The sequence below is a fragment of the Megalopta genalis genome, chromosome 3 (genome assembly GCF_051020955.1).
Source record: "Megalopta genalis isolate 19385.01 chromosome 3, iyMegGena1_principal, whole genome shotgun sequence".
NCBI lineage: Eukaryota > Metazoa > Arthropoda > Insecta > Hymenoptera > Halictidae > Megalopta > Megalopta genalis.
In genome coordinates this window covers 14868391-14890923 of record NC_135015.1, presented here as the reverse complement: position 1 = coordinate 14890923, position 22533 = coordinate 14868391, and the positions used below count along the sequence as shown (strand labels likewise).

The window sequence follows — 22533 nt, the reverse complement described above, 5'->3', positions numbered from 1 at the left end:
CCATTGTCGCCGTTAAGCTTCGTTGTTGCTGCAATTAGGATCTCTTCGATTGTAAGGATTTCTTAGAAGAGAACAAAAATTTATACTTAGAATTGAATTTTTATTACGACTCTTGAATGAGCAGAATAATGTTCATACTTAACAGGTTATTTTGCTAGGAATCTTCACCAGGAGTTATAACAGTTCCAGAATTGTGATGAAGATTACATACGCAACAAAATAATGAAATATGAATATTATTCATTTTTTTTCGAAATCGAAACAAAATTTGATTCTTCCGTTATCGAAGCACACTCGCGGACAAAAGTTAAGAAAATTCGCATATCGTTAACGTTTGAGGAAAATTTGCTATTTTAACAAGTATATATCTTATCAAATTGAATACTGTTTTATTTAGTGTACAGGATGAATAGAAGAAAATAAGAAAAATGAAAATAAGAAAAATCACAAACAAATTTTTTCAAATTAGAAAGATAAGAAATAGAAGGTCAAGATAAAAATCAAACATCGAAGAATTACAGAAAGATAAAATTAATGTCTTTATTGACACAAAACTAATCTTTGCCCTATGCAAAGAAGGTTAATTGCAGCCAACAGTATATACATTTGTGGTTTATCCGAAAAAAGGATTATCTCATTTTATCACGGAAATTATAAAGAACGAAATCCTAGTGCAAGCGGTTATCTTTTTACAGTCGGAGCCCATTTAACTCGAAATCCAAAATAGCTTTTCTGACTTATGGTATTTCCATTTCATGTAACCCGGTGCATTTTATACATATAAAACAGAATTTCGCGACTCATGCAACAGTTACACATTTAACAGTTTCTTGAATATAAAAAGAATTTGATACTGTTAAAATTATCTTGAAACGTGATACAACAATTCTTAACGGCCCCTTAGACTCGCCATTCGAGAACAAAGGGTTAATAGTAATTTCTACGGCAATGCACCGAACGCGGTAAGCCGCCGTAAACATGTTGCTAAAGCGTTTTTCCATGTATCCCCGATGTTATTTCGCATTGTGCCCGCGAAACCGTGTCGGCAAGAAGCCATCGAAAAAACTGAATTCCATTTATGGGACGGTGTATTACCTGGCCTCGGCGCGGCACATAAATTTTATGGGAAAATTATTCACGCGGAGACGAAGCGGATAGGGCTGAGCTTTCAAAAATGGCGCGTCCAAATTCCTCGCTATTGCATAATTCGACAGTGACGGATACAAGCGCACTTTATACGATCCGGAAATCCCTGCCGCGTCGCGAGATCTTTGCGCTCTTCTATCTCTTCGGGGCCAGTCCGTTCGGAGAAATTCGAAAAGCCGCGGAAGCCGCGGAAGCTTTCGCCCCGCCGAAATTTCGGAACACTTCCGACGATCACTTAGCTTGTTACGCAATTTACGAGTGGAGATTCCGCGGCAGCCTGCACGGACAGACCGCTTTATAACCGGGCTTTGACTTCGAAAAAACCGATACCTTCTTGGTAATGGAAATACCTATTCCGGCGTGTAAAAGCGAAGGAAACACGGGGAACTCGGTCCGCCGCAAATTCCGCATTTTTCCGCATGCTTCTGCAGTTAGAAAGCGTTTTACTTGTCGGATGCAATCTTCGCGAGACCAATATACGATTTCAAACGTAGGTAAGATGTTTATACGGAATATCGGAGCTGGAGTCGTCGGTATTACTTTCCTCGCCAATTATAATAACAATTCCGAGTTCCTCTGATATTTTCTAATACGTGATTTGCAAACAATTTTGTCCGCTGGACGCGAATCTTGGAATTATTCTTCGTCGTCTGAATATTTAGGATTAAATACGCATTTATTTGGTCGAACAAGATGTTACAAAAAATCGATGGTGTTATTTTTTGTGTATACAATCAGTTACGAAAGTATTTGAACGTCTTTTAACCGTAGGATGACTAAAGGTTTGATGGTCAGATGAAAACCGAGGCCGGGTCATATTTCATTTAAAACGAAATTTCTTTATTTATGTATCAAGAAATCAATTTTTCGCCAGCTTTATAATTAAATTTATTAGGTTACATGTTCTTAGTAATTTTTTTGTCTCGAAAGAACGATATTGTATTGGTATAGTGAATGAGTGAAAAGAGAGCAGTTACGTTAATTTTATTACAAAACTTTATTTGTAAATAGAAAGTATGTATTCTTAGTTAGTTACATTTTCTCTTTGCACAAAGTTTTTTCAAATGACTGTCCTCCTTGCTAATATCATAAACACTGACAAGTGAAGAATTCGGGTCAATATAAACCCAGCTAGTCGCCTAATATGACACAACTTCTCTAAAATAGGAACTAACGATTCCGACAATGTCTAAAAATATGTTTTTCAGAAATGATTGCAATTGGTTCGAGCGACGAAAAATAAAACGCTCGAGTTATTTATCTTTTTTATCAATTGAATTAGTAATTAATTGAACTTCTTTAAAATTGGAAATGTTAATACGTTCTAAACGGTGTGCGATCAGTTTCGCGAGCCACTGTATTCGCAGACTGAAAATTTCATTCAGTAATTGCAATGTTTGCGAACATTTGTATAAACATTGTCCGATCTAGCTTGGTCCCTTTAATATCTTAAAAACGATTCAAAACATTTGGCCCAGCTTTAAAAAAGTGTTTCTGTTTCCAGAGTTTCAATGTGAAATTTCATGCTCGAAGAGACAATAGCGTGTCGAACTAAATGAATAGACATATACGTGTACAAAAATTGTATAGAAATTCCATGGTGTTGCTGTTTCTGTTCAGCTAGCGATACGCATCCGTTGCATTCCGTGCATGGAACCTGCATGTTCTCAAAATCATAACAGAATATTTCTTTTTTCCAGCTCGTTGTTTTCGTTACAATATTCCTGAACAAAAAAAAGAAAAAAGGAACGCAACAGCGAAACGGCAAACGAACGGGATCCAGAGTAATATTCTGTGTAGGATGATCTACATGAATCACGTATTAATTATTGTAAAACAGAATGCCCGCGTTGAAGGATTTTCTCGATGCATGCTCGATATTTTATTTTTTGATCGTATGCATGAGTTATCGTCGAGTTTAAAAATTCAAACCTGCCGATATTTTTAGTAAAATTTGCAGGCGAAGGCTGAAAGAAAGGTAACTGGTATATTTGGCTCATGATGGACCCGAAATAAAAAGTACAAAAAGGCGTTTTAATCTGACGTCTAATTCTATGCAAACCGTTCGCTCGATTTCATTCGGTACGAAATAATCAAAACAAGAAGAATAAAACTTTCACGCGTAAATAAAAATGGAAATACAATGTTACGGTCGCCGATGACCCGAGAACACCGATTAAGGGTTAAACAAAATTTTCATATCGTCGAAGCTCGGAAACGTTTGATCCACGGAACCGTTTACTTTACAACACGGCGATATTGGTAAGAGAGGACAGGAATTATTTTGTAATTTAATTAATCGACAACTACATGATTGTTTTACTAAAGCGGCAGCGTCGTCGGTATCAATGGGAAATCAATTAACCGCTCAGCCGGCCGTTCGAATGTCTATTAATTAAATACTTGATTATCTCCGTACACAATAGCTGAATCGTTAGCGGCGTAATTGACGTATCATCGAATTAATAAATCACGCGAATCGCGGTTCGCTCTGGGAGCATTCGCGGCTGTGGAACGCGCGTTCGTTGATCGTGGGAGATTATCGTAGTCTATTGCTTACCGTTCGCTTAACAGTCTCGACGACGACATTTCTTCCGCGTGATCAAGCCAATATCCGACTGCCATGGCGGATTTCAATAGCAGTAGAATTCTATTTTCTTTCAATACAATACAATAGCTTTTCCTCCATTATGCCCTTTCTTGCGCTCTTGCGGAAGTAGACAGCAGATTGTTCTGAAAATACGTGATCTTACAGAAAGTGGATAAACAAATAGGGCACAGAACATTGTAGTAAATAGAAAATGATATTACATTTTTTATAATTCGTTCAATGCTAGAACTGTTAATCAGTAAAAATAACTGGCTTCCGATTTGTTATTTCAGAGTTACTGAAATTATGAGAACCTTTCTGTGACAAACTTTTTCATCGAAATAATACACTACAATAGAAATCGTACGAAGTTCGAAATCAAAATTAAAATCGAAATTTGATTAGAAATTTGACATAGAGTTACTGAAATTATGAGAACCTTTATACGACAAACTTTTTCATCGAAATAATACACTACAATAGAAATCGTACGAAGTTCGAAATCAAAATTAAAATCGAAATTTGATTAGAAATTTGACATAGAGTTACTGGAATTATAAGAACCTTTCTACGACAAACTTTTTCATCGAAATAATACACTACAATAGAAATCGTACGAAGTTCGAAATCAAAATTAAAATCGAAATTTGATTAGAAATTTGACATAGAGTTACTGAAATTATAAGAACCTTTCTACGACAAACTTTTTCATCGAAATAATACACTACAATAGAAATCGTACGATGTTCGAAATCAAATTTCGATTTTAATTTTGATTTCGAACTTCGTACGATTTCTATTGTAGTGTATTATTTCGATTTTAATTTTGATTTCGAACTTCGTACGATTTCTATTGTAGTGTATTATTTCGATGAAAAAGTTTGTCGTAGAAAGGTTCTTATAATTTCAGTAACTCTGAAATAATAAATCAGAAGTCAGTCATTTTTACTGATTAATAGTTCTAGCATTGAACGAATTTAAAAATGTAATATTATTTTCTATTTACTACAATTACCAAATAGAGGAATATACATTTATTTCACGTTTGTTTCGCATTATTTGCAACTTCTATAATTAATCTCGCGACGGAGAATCGTTTTAGTTAGCACAAAGATCCAGTGATAATTACAGACATCAGAAAATCGTTTTACTTACAAGGGATGATCCCCTATCCAGAAATTCAACAAATTCTGAAACTTTGGATACATGTAGAGCACATGTAGATACGTATTACGCAATTTTCTTTTCTTGCGTAAATTCACATTAAGGGGTGGAAATTAACCCCCAAATACTCGGCTATTTTTTATTTTATTGTTATAATTCGCAAATACTACAAGATAGAAAAATGGTCTTCGAACAAAAGTTGCTTCTTTTCTCCAAATTAACCATGTGGTAAATGAAAAATATCGATTATTTGTTTATAACTGTTTCCAGTTGCTTACACAAATTAACGAATGGCATAGCACATGATAGATTTGGACGAAAGAAGCAATTTTCTTTGAGGATCTGTTTTTTATCTTGTACAAGGTTTATAAAAATATTTTGTCCCGACTATCATAGCCATATTCCACACTCTTGGATACATGGAAATTTATTTTTTAAAAATTGCAAAATTGACCACGGGCATAATTTTCAGAGTAAAATTTGTTTTATTGTAAAACATATAGTACTCTTATCGAAAGAAACAATTCCGAAAGGAACCATGGGTCCCAAGTCAACTCTTGACGGAAAAACGCTGTTAAAAGCGACGTATAAAAATAATATATCACGACCACCGCACCAAAAATCGTGTTATAACCGGCTCGTCCATCTCAGTTTTCCGGAAAACAAAGCCTTAAACGAAAAAAAATGTTATACTCTTTTTTCCATCTATTTTTGCACATAGAATCACTACGCGGCCGCTTGTACCACGATTTTTGATGCGGTGGTCGTGTCATATAATTTTTATATCATTTTTAACATCGTTTTTCATATCAACTGGAAACAATTCTAAACAAATAATAGATATTCCTCAATTTACTACATGGTTAATTTGGAGAAGAGAAGTAACTTTTCTATCTTGTACTGTTTAATAAAATAAAAAATGGCCGAATATACGGCTACGACGGCCGTGACAAAAAACATTTTCACAGAGCCTGTACAATTTGAATATCCCAAAGTCCCCGCGTCCCAAAGTCTCCGATCATTTATCCGGACGCCGAAAACAGGGTCAGCCGTGCCCGCGATCCGCGCTCGTCGAATCAGAAACCCCGTTTAATCAGATTTCATGATTTAGCCGCGACACTATAGGAGAAGGATGCTGATGTGCCCGGGCAGGCCACCGCAACCGATACCATCCACCGTTTACGCAGTAAGTGGGCCTCTTCCGCGTCGAATTAACGGGGAACCGAAGGACGCCAACTATGTCACCTAATTCCATTTCCAGTGGCAGATACCGAGCGGATGCTATTTGAGGTACACGAGGATCTTCTCCGGGGCGTACGCGATTCAAAACTATCGGGGACAGAGGCAGAACAGTTACCAAGACGCGAGAGCAGCTTATCACGAGGTTCATCCAATTCGTGGAAGTCAAGGACACCTTCCACCACCCAGATCGTATCCTCTCGGCGACTGTAAGTACTTCGCGCTTCTACTTCACGTTACCGCGATTCTATTCCCGCACATCCGGCAGTGTTAGCCTCTAATCTAATCGACCTGATACTGCTGCCCCGCTGAAACGCAACGACGAGAACCTCCTCGTTCGTGCTCCACGTTCCTCTTTGTTTTTTGCGAACACCGAATGGGATCCTCGAGTTGCGTTCACAACTTTCCGGGCATCTAAGATAATTATCCGAATAAATTTCCTTTCAGTCGAATATTTGATTCGAGATATTCATCATTCGTCGTATATTTTTCAATCTACGCATTCGAACGATTCTCTTTATTCGAATAACTTTTTGATCGAATAGTTTTAGGAACTGTTTATTCGAATGATCCTAAAAAGTAACATGGCAGAAATTAATTTGTATTCGAATCGATTAGCTTCAAATTGGTATTCTTTTCTTATCTTTAAATAGGTATTATTTTTTCAAATAATCGTTGATTTAGTTAAATCAATTATTTAAATGTGAAATAATTTCATATGAAATAGTAGACATTGAAATATTTGGATAAGTAAATACTCCTTAAATGAAATGCTATTTGGAGATATTATTATGTTAAACGTTTAAATTATGAGAAGATACTGTTTACTATTTACACTTGGATTTAAATATGCAAGGTGTTTTGTAATTATGTTAATACCTGAAAAAGGGATTCCTGAGGTCATTCGAAGTAACTTTTTCCTTAGCGAAAATGCAACCCGTGGCTCTGTTTACGAGTTATTAACGAAAAACACTGACCAATGAGAGGCGAGTTAGGCTGGCGCGAGGCGGCCGAGCCAACGAGCGCACCAAGCCCAGTTCCGCTGATTGGCTCGGCCGTCCCGCGTCAGGCGTGCCTGCCTCTCATTGGTTACTGTGTTTCGTTAATAACTCGCAAACAAAGCCGCGGATTGCATTTTCGCTAAGGAAAAAGTTACTTGAAATGATCTCAGGAATTCCTCACTTCCGAATTGCGAGACATATTTGGGACACCCTGTAGAGTAATGCTCCTTCAAGCACCAAGTCCAATAGTGTAAATACTACGACATAATACGGTAAAGCAAGCCAACCAACAGTGCCTTTACTCTATTATATTGTCGTATTTATGCAGATTGGTTTTACTGTGTTGGGCTCGGTCTTTGTAAATGCCGGTAAGTGGAAAGTCAGTCAGTTAAGAGGTTAAATATCGCCGCTTTCTGCCTGTTTCCATTCGTATCGTAAGGATCAAAGGAAAATGGGAAACACATGGCGGCTCACAGAAACAGAAACTAATGTTAGCGCGCACGCTTTGTAGCCCAATTTAGGGTGCGGTTACAGGGGATGCTTGTTTGGACAATACATCAGAGCAACCGAATTAATTCATTCTTATGCGGATCGTTGCAACTTCGGAAGTCCTTCCTCCGCGGACGTATTTAGAGTTGAACGGAAATCTGATTGTCTAGAGACATGTTTTTTAATTATATTTAATATACACGGTAAGTAAAGTTCATTGCAAAATCTCTTAATAACTTATAAATACAAAAGTTGCATGATTCGATATAAATATTTCTTATTATTTTTCTTAGATTTAAGCGCTGTTGTAAACATTATGCGAATGATATTATTGTACGATATTATGCACAATTATATTATTATACAATTATTTGATAAGGGTAGGAAAATAAAGAAATATAAAGAATAGTTATACATTATGCGTTTCATGAAAAATTGTTAAATACAAAAGCGTCACGGTTTCGAAGCTGGTAAATGATGGTGGATCGACTTTTGTGCTTAACAATTTTTCATAAGACGAATAATTTTAAAGTTATGCGAAATGTTCGAATTGATATTCCAAAGGGCTCGTAGGATTTATTCGATTCATATTTTAGCTTTTCTAAGAATTTGTGCTTCGAGGAAGCATATCGTTTACATACCACTTTTTTCGTTTACTTCGTCAACAATTTGATTATGACAGCGGATGAGTCCGTCTATTCCTTTATTATGCCATCAATTAGTTTGAAGAAATTTCAACAAAATTTCAACAAATTTGAACGATTTCTCGTACTTATGTGTCGATTACACTTTCTCGAAACCTAAAGTCACCGCGTTTCCATATCGAATAGGTGTTTACAGTTTCGTGGTAGGTGTCAGAAATTCATACTGAAGATCATAACGATCGCTACTAATCCCAGTAATCAATATCTGATGAAGGAGCTCTGCATTAGCAACTACGCCGAATAGTCATGATCAGTCGATCATTAGCTGCGTAATTTGACCGTGTTAAATCGCAATCAGTTTCCGATTGCGTAGCTGTTTGATCTGGAAATTGCAGGCAGCCAGTTAGGCGATCAGAAGACGCGCATTAGCCAATTAGCTGAAACCGAGTCTCTCCGACGTGACTCTTCGTTCAAAAAGCTCTAATCTCTTCCACCGTGTTTCGCAGTTTTTCCGCTCGACTCGAGAGGGAAGCGAGAAACGCAAATTTTCAACATTAGAAAAATCTCGTTGGAAGATCTCACGGAGAAGCTGAATAGTAATTGTCCGCATTCAAAATTGCGACGTATTTTCCCAAAATTGAAAGAGTTTTTTCTTCAAAATGTTGCGATAAAAATGCATGTTAACGCTTAATAATATGGCATAATGTATATGGCATAATGTATATGGCATAACTGTATATGGCATAACTATTTAGTTAGGCTACTTTCTTGAAACAGTTTAATCAGTTGCATTTATATTAGGTTTTACTTGCAAAATAGATGCTAAATAAAAAGTACAACGATGTGGTTAATAGTAATATTTAAAATAATAAAATAATTCAAGTAGTTTACAAATAATAGTTAATATTTCGTTCCGTTGTTTCTTCTTCGCGACCATCGAGATTATACGTCGCGATTTTTAATGTTTCTTTCACACATCAAATTCATTTTATTAAAATTTCGTATACGTTGCTAATATATACCTAACAATAGGTAGATCTTCTATACCGATACGAACAACTCGTTGTTCACCGATGCAAACAACGACGTCCACCTCGGGAGGGTTCCACACGTCGATTAAGTCGTTGCATTTTCGAAGTGCATTTCGAGCCGAGAGTTCGCTCGGATGCCGAGAGGCTTTCGCTTTCATTGAAGTGTGATAGAATTCATAGAGAAAGGATGACGGTCTTTCGATTCAGAGGTCCGCGGATCGATTCGCGGCCGTGGTCCGGCGATAAGAATATAAAGCACGTCATAGGAGATAGCTGGTTCCCGCGGATTAAAGATCGACCGATCCTTATGCAAAATAACGCATATTTGTGCCGTCGAGCGAGCGCCTGTCCCAGGAGCACGATTCAGCCATCTGCATTTTTCTACCACAAACTGGGCCAAGATGGTAGCGAAGAAGCAAGAAGAGCGAGACGGCGGGTCGAGAGGATGAGCGAAGACATAGTTACGGAGTCTCCGGAAATTCAACGGGGCGGGGAAAAAAAGATAAAAAGCGAAGAAAAAGAAAGCGGGAAGAAGCACGAAGAGAGAAAAAGAAGAAGAGAACGGTGAAAATAATTTCTGCCGGAGTAGCGGCGTAATTTAGTGGGAACCGGGATTAAAACAATTTCGTGTCGCGCCCTCGAGATTGCGCGTTCGTTAAGAAGCAAAATCTTCGGGGCAGGAAGCTTCGAAATTGCTGGACTATCAAATTGTCGTGACACAATGAGCGATGCTTCATTTGAAAGTCGAATGGGACCATTACTTTGTGACCTGCATCTTCCCCGGGGACACGTTTGCAAGTAAAACAGTTTCGCCATGAAACCTGTATGCACGAGATAAAAAGCGTTTCAACCCTATTAGAGACAAAAAAATGCATAATCGTTCAGACATCGGGGCACGTTTACACCGCGTCCCTATGTTTCGTTTACGATTATAATACGGATTTTATGCATACATGATGAAAAATGAATCGATCGAATACAAAGCATACAAGTGAAAAGATGGAATACGTTTCGGCTTTGTGAAGTTTCTTCGTAGAAAACTTGCTCTAATCGTGCGATTTATTCAAGCGTTTCCCGTGAAATATTTATTCAAGCGTTTTTACAAGTTTCTAAAGTTTGTAGAATTGTAAAACAAAAAGTCGGTCATTTTGATCGTGGCAGGTTTAGTGTTAAAAATACTGTTGGACTAGTTTCAAATTGATCGAATAATTATGAAACGAAATATCTCCGGTATCTCGTAATTAGCACAGACTATTTTGATGTTAGTATAAAACAAAATTATTCGGATGAAAATGAATCGCTGTCGGTCATTTTCATTTTCACAAGATTTTCAGCTTTTTTTCGGCCATTTCAGACGATTCGGTACTAGCATTTCAAAGGAGAGGCTAATATTTATACGTCTGGATGTTTGTTTGTTTGTTTGCTTGTTTGTCTGTTTGCTTGTTTATTTGTACGGTTGTTTGTTCGTTCCAACGTCACACGAAAGTGGATGGCATAGTTTCGGTCGTACTTGATGCACACGTGTACACGACCAACGATCCAATTGACGCAACACTCAAGAAACCGCTGCTGTTATTTAACTGATGCGAATTATTTATTAAGTCGAATGCCATAGTAATCGCAAGTTTAATTCGGAAGTTATTTTACTCTGAGCGACGGTGTCCTAAAATATTATTCTTACGTCTCAAATTATATAACACATCTCTTCAGTTTATTTAAAAAGCTTCATTAATGTTCATATAAAATACGCTGGAAAACAAGGAAAAAAGTGAACCTGTTTTGCTTGTGCCAGTATTTTAATAAAAATGCTACTTTCGGTCATCTTTAATATATATATAAAAATATATATGATTAAATGTATATTTATATATATTTTAATTATTACTTTAATTATTATTACATTAATATATATTATTATTATTATAAAGATATGTTTCTCTTCAAAGAAAAATGTCAAATCGAACTGCATCGTTCGAAACAAAGGGAGCCCAGATATTCGAAAACTGTAACATCCCGCGATGTGATAAATAAAATTCAATAAAGACAGAAGAACAAAGGATTGGGGCACGGTGTTACAAGTTCTGGTTAAATTCTCATTTATTCAAGATCGTCCTTATCGTTTCGGATGAAAAGCAGATTAGTGGAGGTGGCTAAAAATCCAAGAACTCGAGGACTTTCGTTATCCGTTCCATTCTCCAAGAAACTCGCTACAGGTACAGCTTTCAGCGTATTTCTCTAGTCAGCGGTCGATAGAGGAACGAGGGTGAGAGATCAATACTTTAAAGAGTCTTTTGCTATTAGACAGATGAAAACTGGCTGATCTTGCGCTAGCGGACGTTTCTGGCGGAAAAATTGACAGTGCCCCGAAAACGAGCTTTCGAACAATTTTCAGTTTTTGAATCTCCTACGATGTAATGAATTTTTATGCCATAAATACGAGCTTTTATGGACTACAGAAATTGTTTACTCTAACTACAAGATACGAAAGCTACACAGATATTTATTTTCATCTCTTAACACGTTCCGTGCCGAGCTTTTTTTACTCGAATCTTCACACTTTGATATTTTACTAAAACTTGATGTATTACGTGCAATGATTAATTCTCGTACACATAACAACGTAACAAAAACTTATCAACGCCCATTCTTGCGGTGGAAATTGATTCTTCGGTTCTAAATTTCTTGTAAACAATTTGTTCAGTTCACTAAGTAAACATGCAAGCGTGTACCATCGATGGTACACGTGGCACGGAACGTGTTAATAATCGTAAAAGGTCCCGAACGTGGCGCGAAAAGAGTCTTTTTAAATTCTGCAAATGTTTTTATTGCTCTGTATTTAAGGAACTTAATTTTGTCGCAAATGCGTGAAGTCTGCAATCTACATTTGAGCCGTTTATTTTGAAAGTGGCATAAGTCACTTTGTTTTTAAGTCGATATATTCAAGGGTTTGCGTTTTAACACGTTTCAAAATATGGATGCTAACTTTCGAGAAGATTTACTTGTATTTGTTACCTCAGGATACTGATATTTTTCTCGGTATAAATAATTTCGCATAAACGTTAAAAAATCACCACTTTTCAGTGACTTATGCCACTTTCAAAATAAACGGCTCATTTGTTAGTATATTATTGTTAAATGATACATTTAGGTAGCTGCAAGACCAGACGATAAAAAAGTTCATAGAAGAACATTATTGGAACAAAGGTACAGGTTTAAAGTTCTCTGGATATTTTTTGGCCCTGCCTCAAGCACACGCTAGAGGAAAACGCGTAAACAACTACGTGGCCGATTTCTCATTCGCAATTAAAAGTTAGGCAAAGCAAGGCGTGGAAAGTAAGTATCGAAAGAAAAATGAGAATTCGAAAGTAGCGGTAGGCAGAGCTGTACCGAGGCAATAGTTTTTCACGCGTAGCGTTATATAGGAGTGCAATCGGCGAAACATTCGGCGCACAATGGCTGGTTTGTTCTCTTTCATTTCGCAGCCACTTGCTCGCGTGTTGCCCGTTGTTATCCGATTTTCATCGGTTTCCCGCAGTGAAATACTACGTGATTGAAACGACGAACGATTTCCGAGAAACACCTCGCGTCAGCTGCTAAATATGAAGACGTACGAACTAGGGGAAATATATGTATGTATACGTCGAATAAAACGTTGCAAACCGTATCATCCGAAAGCGAAAGTTTCAATTTTCTAACTTATTTAGTTATTCGTTTATTTACGTATCTATTTATTTACTTATTTACGGGTAAAAAATTCCTGCAGGGTGCAACGGTTGATTACCAATTAATTACTAATTGAAAGATATAAGACAGTATCCGAAAGCGAAAGTTTCAATTTTCTAACTTGTTTAGTTATTCGTTTATTTACGTATTTATTTATTTACTTATTTACGGGTAAAATATTCCTGCAGATTGCAACGGTTGATTACCAATTAATTACTAGTTGAAAGATATAAGACAGTATCCGAAAGCGACAGTTTCAATTTTGTAACTTATTTAGTTATTCATTTATTTACGTATTTATTTATTTACTTATTTACGGGTAAAAATTCCTGCAGGGTGCAACGATTGATTACCGCTTAATTACTAATTTGAAAGATATAAGACAGTATCCGAAAGCGAAAGTTTCAATTTTCTAACTTATTTAGTTATTCATTTATTCAAGTATTTATTTATTTACTTATTTACGGGTAAAAAATTCCTGCAGGGTGCAACGGTTGATTACCAATTAATTAGTAATTGAAAGATATAAGACAGTATCCGAAAGCGAAAGTTTTAATTTTCTAACTTATTTAGTTATTCATTTATTCAAGTATTTATTTATTTACTTATTTACGGGTAAAAAATTCCTGCAGGGTGCAACGATTGATTACCAATTAATTACTAATTGAAGGATATAAAACAATGTAGTTTCGAACAATAATCGTGGCTAAAATATAAATTGTTTTCCAACGTTAATCCCCGCGTACCGTTTCGAAACATGAAAATATTCACGGAAGAAACGTGCTGGGCTTAACTAGTTGCGTTTATTCGACCAGAGAGATGAATAATCAAATATTCGCGCGAATCGATAAGCGAACGAGAAGTACCGGAAACCGAAAACAAAAATATTTCTTTTGAGATCCAGCTGACCGAAAGTGATATAAAACCGGGGAAAATTGTAAATCGAAAATTGTAAATCTAATGTTTTAGCACCGATTTGGAATAATTCTGTGAATTTATTATATTATATAAATTATATTACACATTTGAAATTTTCGTATTGTTCGAATGAATTTTATAAATTAATGCTCGAAAGAATTTTGCGAACGAATGTTCGAGAGAATTTCATAAATGAATATTTGAAATAATTTCATGAACGAATGTTTAAAAGAACGTCATGAATGAATGTACGAACGAACTATTTTCGAACGATGATTATGAATAAACGAAGCGAGATTGAGCGTTACTCAAGCCGACATTTCGTGTCCCAGATTTCTCACATAAGCTAGTTAAACTTGGTGGTTCTATTAACCGAATTTGACTTGGACGTTGTGCTGTGCGTCACGGTGTGTCCGTACGGATCACCAATTAAATCATCTTCGGTTCCTGAGATTCAATATTGACCCGACGTGAGTCGCATTTATTTGGATGTGCCACGCACTAAATTCATTTTAGGCGATTGTTCCGAACGAACGGTAGACGGAGATATCGACATCCCCCTCACGAGCGATTCGAATTTCTTTTCGTTTCTGACTTCTTGATGTACAGTCAATTCCCCCTAATTGACGCTCGGATTGTGCACGAAAATGGACGAGGAGAAGAGGGAAGAGGAGATACGATTATTCGAGTCTCGCTCATTTTTATAGTGGTTGACAATCGGTAACTGTACAAAATAAAAAAATAATAATATAATAATAATAATAAATTTAATATTATTATATTATTATTATATTATATTATTATAATATAATATTATTATATTATAGAGTATTATAATATAATATTATTATATTATAGAGTATTGTAATATAATATTATTATTATATTATAGTATTATAAAATAATAAATAATAATAATAAAAATAATATATATCTCCTCTTCCCAAGTTGTCCATTTTTGTGCACAATCTGAGCGTCAATTTACATCGAGCCGACGATAACCGAGGGAAAAATTTTTGTTTCGAATGCAAAATTTTACGATAGCAAAAATATTTTTCGTCGCAACGGACAAAAAATCATACATGATTGCATGATCATGTATCGTCAAGCATATATTGTATGCAATCGAGCGTCGTATATACATTACATTATTTCCGTTCTAAAGCGTACGGCTGAAAAAAAGGTAATAAAACATTTTATTAAAAAATTTCGGTAAAACCTGGGACACACGGGACCTTTTGTGCGGGATCGGTTTTGGGGTACAGCATCCATGACACCCGGAATATCTGGCAATTTTTATCTGAATCGAAAACACGCAATATTTCTTTACAATGAAAAAAATCGCGCGGCTATACGTGCCACGGTCATATTCTGTTCGCAAAATTCCTGTTTTTCAAGGAATTCCAACCGTTTGCCGTGATATTTTATCTAGAAATTGTTCGTATTTTATTTTCGGGGGGGGGGGGGGAGGGATTGCATATAGGTAGCAAAAATGTGTATCGGAGCGATCAACGAAAACAAGTAAACGAAACAGTCGTGTTTCCCTATATATTTCCAAGCTGTTGCGATGATAGTTAGATGTAAAGATAAAAATAAATGTTCGTTAATAGCTGGAAGATAAAAATTGCATTTTCGGCACTCTTACGCGTTGTTTTCTACGCCGCTCGGTTCAATTACGCGCACGTTACTGCCGCGTGAAAGGGGTTTTATCGGTTCCGCGTCGAAACGATTCCGTTCATCGCATCGCGCGGCATATAAACAAAATCTCCTCGGGCCTATAATTTTTGAGCGCGCCGCGGCTTCGCATCGGGTTTACCTCGAAGCGACAGGCGACATCTCGTTACCGACGACGCCGCGCTCGAACCGCCCAAGGCCTCCGAGCGATGATTCCGGTAGGCGAACGTATGAATATACAATCAGACGATCAAGTGCAGCTCAGCCGGATTGAATAAGAAATTAAATTGTGTAAAAACGAGAGGTATGTATGCAAATCGACGTTCGCCGCGAAACGCCGCTCCGCGCCGCGCCGCGTGTCGGGTCTCATCCGCGGCGTACTTCTGCCTCTGGTATTTCGCCGATGGTCTCGCCCTTCGCCGGAGTCTCTCGCCGTCTCACCGGTCTCTCGCTGTCCTCTCCCTGTAATTTGAACTGTAATTACGAATTAACGCGCGTCACATCGTTCAATTAACTCGCGGAGGTTTTGCCGAAATTGCCGGCGAGGCCGAGAGGCACGTTACACGATCGACAATTTCCCAAGCAGCCTGCGGCGCGCGTCAAAACTGCGGCAAATCGGATTCCCCGATTCCTTCGTTACGATGCACACCGATACGCAGGCCGACGTCTTCTTTTATGCATTCACAATACAGAAATTACACCGCCGTGAATAATTGACGAGTTATTTGGAATACGGCTGTGCCCGGCTCCAATCGTGTTTCCAGGTATTCGACGTTTCGCGCTTCGCTCCTTTCGCGAATTTTTATGAGCAACATTTTCTCCGTTTGATTGCCAAGGCTCGACGCAAATCTATTTTAGGGAATTAATTGTAAATTCTGATTTCTTGTAAATGTGTACAAAATTTATAGAATATATATATTCTATAAAATCGATTATTTCGTGTATAAATTTATTGAATTTTAATCCGTCTTCATAACTTGATCTGTAAGTCTCAAATTTATATGCAAAATGTATAAATTTAAAATTCATTAGAAATTTAATTCTTCCATATTTATATATCTTATATCTTTGTTTGATTTTATTTATAACCTTTATATTTTTGTATAATTTTATTTAGAAATTTTCTATTTTTGTACAATTTCATTTATAAACTCTCTTTGTAGTTTTGTATAATTTTATTGAGAAATTTTCTATTTTTGTACAATTTCATTTATAAACTTTGTAGTTTTGTATAATTTTATTGAGAAATTTTATATTTTTGTGCAATTTCATTTATAAACTTTATAGTTTTGTATAATTTTATTTAATAATTATAATTTTATATTTTTGTATCATTCTATATTATACGTTTATTTAATTTTAATCCATTTTTCTGATTTTATCTGTAAATATGAAATTCACGCACAAATTCAACGGATAGAAACCTATCAGCATATTATTTTCATACTACTGTACTTGAATGAATAAAAAACAATACAAGTAGATACAAGATCTCTTAAAAAATTATGTATGAACAGCTGAAAAAAACGGAATATTGAAATTTCGGGCGCGTTTTAACGCGATTTTTCGCTTGTCTTTTCAGAGATGCTTTCAGTTCCGTGTCTGTCTAACTTGCACAGATTTCTTTAAAGCAAAGCAGACGACACGTTTACGTGTCGCCGCAATCTGAGAATTATGAAGGACTTAGTGAATGGCGATCTGATGGAAGATTTGAGAAATCAGGTCGCCCGCCCAGAGATGGAAATTTCCCTAGCGGTACGCGACAGTAAAACTTAATTTCATCCATTATTTAATTTCCGACATTTAAATGACATCGGCAAATTGAATTGTTTAAATTGCTGAAACTGTTCGCAAACGGGCATAATAAAGCAAAGAAAAGGACGAGGGATGATTCGCTTAAAACTCCGACGAAGTATACGAAATGCGACAAAAATGTCTTGGATTGTTCCAAGCGAGAGGACGGGTTTTTAAATATTAGTTTAAAATATTTACTATTCTTATGCTCCGTTGCCACCGTTTTTAATTCATACAAGAACAAATAATCCCAACGGTGATTCTGACAAATGATATTAAATAACAGCGTGAAAGAATTCTGTGTTCGCGTAGAAGTATTTATAAATGCATTCTAATTTATTTATACACAGTGGATCGGAATTCGTGGTACAGCAGAGAGTGATTTTACGTAAAAAAAAAGTAAGAAGTAAATTGGGTGTAACATTTTTCTATCCGGGGCCCCGTTTTCGAGAAAATCGACTTCGAAGTTTCTTCGTCATTGTAAAGGATTTAATTGTCATCTATGCTTCTAAATAGTTAAAATTAATCGTAGAGAGAGAGCAACTACTGCTTCGATTCTTTTGCATTCGAAAGATCCTAGTTACATTCGCTTCGGTCGAACGTGTATTCATTGTAATTCATTATTATATATTTATAATTCTAAAATTCTAAATTCTAATTCTAAATATAAACTCAATATTATTTATAACTTATTACTTATAATTATTGTTTTTTATTATTTTAATAGTATTTTTATTATTCATTATTAATTATAATTAATAATTCAGTGTATGCATTATATAACGATAAAAATGAACGACGAAAGCTAGTAAAAATAACTTGAGGCAGATTTTTCTCGATCTGCTATTACCAAGTAGCTGCGATATTAAAAAATGAAATTCTGTCGGAGGATGCTGCAATCGGGCCGGCTACCGACTCGGTAGCCCCGAACAAGGTAGTTCAAGTCCCCGTAATGAAATTTTCTCTTTGGCGAAAAGGTGAGACCGTAGACCACCTCTAGGTAAGTAACGAAAATTCTGGTATGCGAAACGAAGGGGAAATAAACCCGAAACAGGCGACACCGCCTGGATAATCCTTAACCTCGTTACGGGACTATTTCGTTGCAGTTTACGCAACGTTGACGATCCCGTTCGCTTATACGGTCGCCTTTTAATGAAATTGCGAGATTAACGTCGATGCATGCCGCCTTTGGCGCAGCTGCAACACACTGGAATACCATATGCCGTTCCTTCTCGCTTTTCGGCGGGCTGACCGAACAGTATTGTAGATATACTGCTTAGGTATACTGCTCGAGAAGATGCAGTCGCTCGCTAAAATATTCGGACAACGTACGAAAGGTAATAACTTTTTGAAAAGTGGACCAAATCACTTGAATTTCTTTTTATAGAAAACGATTTTTTTTCGTCGTCGTTCCAACAAATTTTAACTTGTATAGTGCAGATATTTTATAGTGAACTAGTTCCTCTAATAATATTAATTATACATATAATATTAATAATATAATGCTATAATAATATAATACTAATAATATAATGTTATAATAATATAATACTAATAATATAATGCTATAATAATATAATACTAATAATATAATGCTATAATAATATAATAGTATAATACTAATAATATAATAATATAATACTAATAATACTAGTTATATATATTCATTAATCTATTAAATCAAAGAATATCTCAACCATAAATGAATAAATAAATATCTGCATTTATATGTTAGCAAAATCCAGAAAACTGTTTGTCAAGGAAATCTCAAAACTAAAACTACTATAAATATCCAAAAATATCCGCAAAAGACAAGAAACACTAATATGAAATAATTTATTGAACAATATCTTTATTTACGAAAATTATTTTTAACCATTTTATTTTACCAAATTTAGACAATTACGTCCCTTTTATTTTAATTACAGTTTTAAAACTAAGAAATTAACTAAAAAGAAACTATTTACTAATAAAAAGGATGTAATAACGTAAAAATTGTTGTTAAAAAGCGTTATTTCACTGATCTGTCCGTATGGAAACGTGACACCGCCATGTGAAACTTGTCACTGACATATGAACATTTCTATATTGAATTGAATTATTTTTAAACAGATAAGATCACAGCAGATCCGAATAAAAGTATCTCCGCGCGCACGAAAGTGTATATTTCATTCTGCTTTGTTAATTCTCATTTCGCCTGTATATCTGTTTACGATTCAGCGAGCTCGCACATTTAAAAGATAATCTCTGCAGCGGAGGTTTTACGTGTTATGAAATCCTCAAAGTCCATTATATCAATGGCTTGGTAATATCGGAGGAGTCAGCCGTGAAAAGTTCAGAGATTTGCCGGTTCGGTATCCGCGCCATTCCCTGCAGAAAGTTCTTCAACAAGTAATTTCGCTGGGAAACGATGCCAATACGCATTGCACAACTACAGGCGTTATTATTTTCATTACTAAACTGTATGCATTCGCGATGAACGCGATAAAAAGCATCTCAATAATTTCAAAAACATGTTCCATCGTTTTCAAATCCATTAGAATGATTAAACGTGAAATAATATTCCATTTATCACCTGTTTCTTGCAATTAATGCAGACATTCGCTATTTATTACTATCGTCGTATTTTCGAATTAACGCGAATTTTAACTATTTTCATTACCATTGCCGTATTTTGCGATCAATGCAGACTTTTTTTAGTATTTGTTACCATTGTCTATATTGCCTTAACCGTAACCCAGAAATAATCAAAACGATTTTGCAGTTCCAAAGCGTTGCGCACATCGCGATATATTTTACCAAACTGTTTAATAAATCAAATATTTGCATGATGCGTTTCCATAATATTTTAGCAAATACGATAATTAATTTAAATATGCGAGCAACACAGAAACGTCGTGGATAAATAACAATAGAGCTTATTCGGTTATTGCAATTGATTGAAAATCAAATGAGAATAACCGGGAGAACGGTGGTGCCGTATTTAATCACGTCTGGTATTTCAATTAAAAAGTTATTGTTACCGATTCAACGGAAATTGGACCCATTAGCATCCACATATCAAGAAATAAATAATACTTTCGTCGATAAAACATACATTCATTATTCGTACTAGAACAGAATCCATCCACAGATTAAATTAACCCATCACTATTTACAAAGCCTTTTAAAAGGATGCAAATTTTATCATAATATATAATATACATTTAATATATATTTAATATGTAAGTCGATTACCATTAATACTTTCTATGCTTGTATCTTATTTCTATCCTAATGTTTGTTGGGTAAATTCGGTCTCGTCAAAGATCGATTAACATAACTTAAATATTATCAATAATAACCGGCAGGCTACTAACGATTTCGAATGAAACCAGTTAAAAATTCAATCAGTGATTTTGTAAGGGCCACCATGTACAGCGTCAGAACCGGATTTCCATTCGTAAAATGGGATATTTGAATTGCATTCGATTCAAAGTAATTCCTTCAAGCGCATTTACTTCCGCCATTTGCTCGCGAATACCGTTACAGAAGCAGACGGCTCGCTTAATATCGCGCAGTATTATTAACTTATTGGAAAAACCGTAATGACTTCATTCAACAGGGCACACAAAGGTACACGCGCGACGGAGGTCCCCTAAATACATCTCACATTTACTAACTAGAAATATTCACCGCCGTGCTAACGTTCATCCGAGGACCTGTTAGTTTCCCCGTTTTGAGACCATGGCGAACGTCGAGGCGACAGTACACCGGGACTCTGGATAAATTGAATCGTACGAATTCAATTTCCACGAAATTGTCAGATGTGCAAATGTCGATTGAAACGCGAATAAATCTTTTATTCGCCTCATGAGCGCAAATATATTAACGAAATGTTTGGCGTAGCCCTAAACGCGACTGATTATTTATACTTTTCGAGAATGCAGATAGTTGTTTATATTATTTTAGAATATAAGTAATTACTTGCTTTATTTTAGGATACAAGTAATTATTCGTATTATTTTAGGATATAAGTAATTACTTGCTTTATTTTAGGATACAAGTAATTATTCATATTATTTTAGGATATAAGTAATTATTCGTATTATTTTAGAATGTAAGTAATTATCTATATTATTTTAGGTCATAGATAATTATTTTTATACATATTATTATTTATACATATAATAATTATATATAATATTATTATTATATATATTATTATAATATTATTATTTTAGAACAATGACAAGATTGGATTCACTTAACACTAAACCTATAATAGCAATAATATTGGCCTATAATATAATATATAATTATTATATTATATATAATATATAATATATAATTATTATATTATATATAATATATAATAATATAATTATATATAATATAATATTATTATTTTAGAACAATGATAAGAATTGATTCACTTAACACTAAACCTATAATGGCAATAATATTGGCCTATAATATAATATATAATATATAATTATTATATTATATATAATATAATATTATTATTTTAGAACAATGGTAAGAATTGATTCACTTAACACTAAACCTATAATGGCAATAATATTGGCCTATAATATAATATATAATATATAATTATTACATTATATATAATATATAATAACATAATTATATATAATATAATATTATTATTTTAGAACAATAATAAGAATTGATTCACTTAACACTAAACCTATAATGGCGATCAAAATGTCCAACTACACAAATCAGAAAACTATAAAAACGGCGCTTTGTATTCAATCATTTTTACTCAAATCGATTATTTTCCTTACGAATTCTTGTTCGAATAAAATTCGGATGAATTTTGATCTTGATAAAATCCGACGTAAAATTCGAATAAAATATTATTCGTTAGTCTTTATCTTTTATCCGTCGTTGGAATCAAATTTTCCCCAGCTATACGTAAAAGTAAAATCTCATTTCGATTCAAAGAATAATTCGGTAGAACACGTTCGAGATCTTCGTAACGCGACTGACACGCTGTCACGATGCCATGGGTTAATCGGGATAACAGAATAATGACGGATGCACGTTAATCAACTGATATTCGGCGGATTCTGTTCCGATGAAAACGCACTCGAAACTCGCCTTTGTTGGTTTCC

At 35.2% G+C, this 22533-nt stretch overlaps 1 protein-coding gene across 6 annotated transcripts in view; it reads left to right on the top strand.

Annotated features, from left to right (window-relative positions):
- LOC117229483 (uncharacterized) overlaps positions 1-22533 on the top strand; it is a 264414-nt gene that overhangs the window by 219438 nt on the left and 22443 nt on the right. For all 6 annotated transcript variants that reach the window (XM_076520184.1, XM_076520179.1, XM_076520180.1 and 3 more), the window contains 2 exons: positions 6012-6086; positions 6162-6348. In XM_076520184.1, the coding sequence (XP_076376299.1) occupies positions 6012-6086; positions 6162-6348 (262 nt within the window). The remainder of the gene's footprint in view (positions 1-6011; positions 6087-6161; positions 6349-22533) is intronic.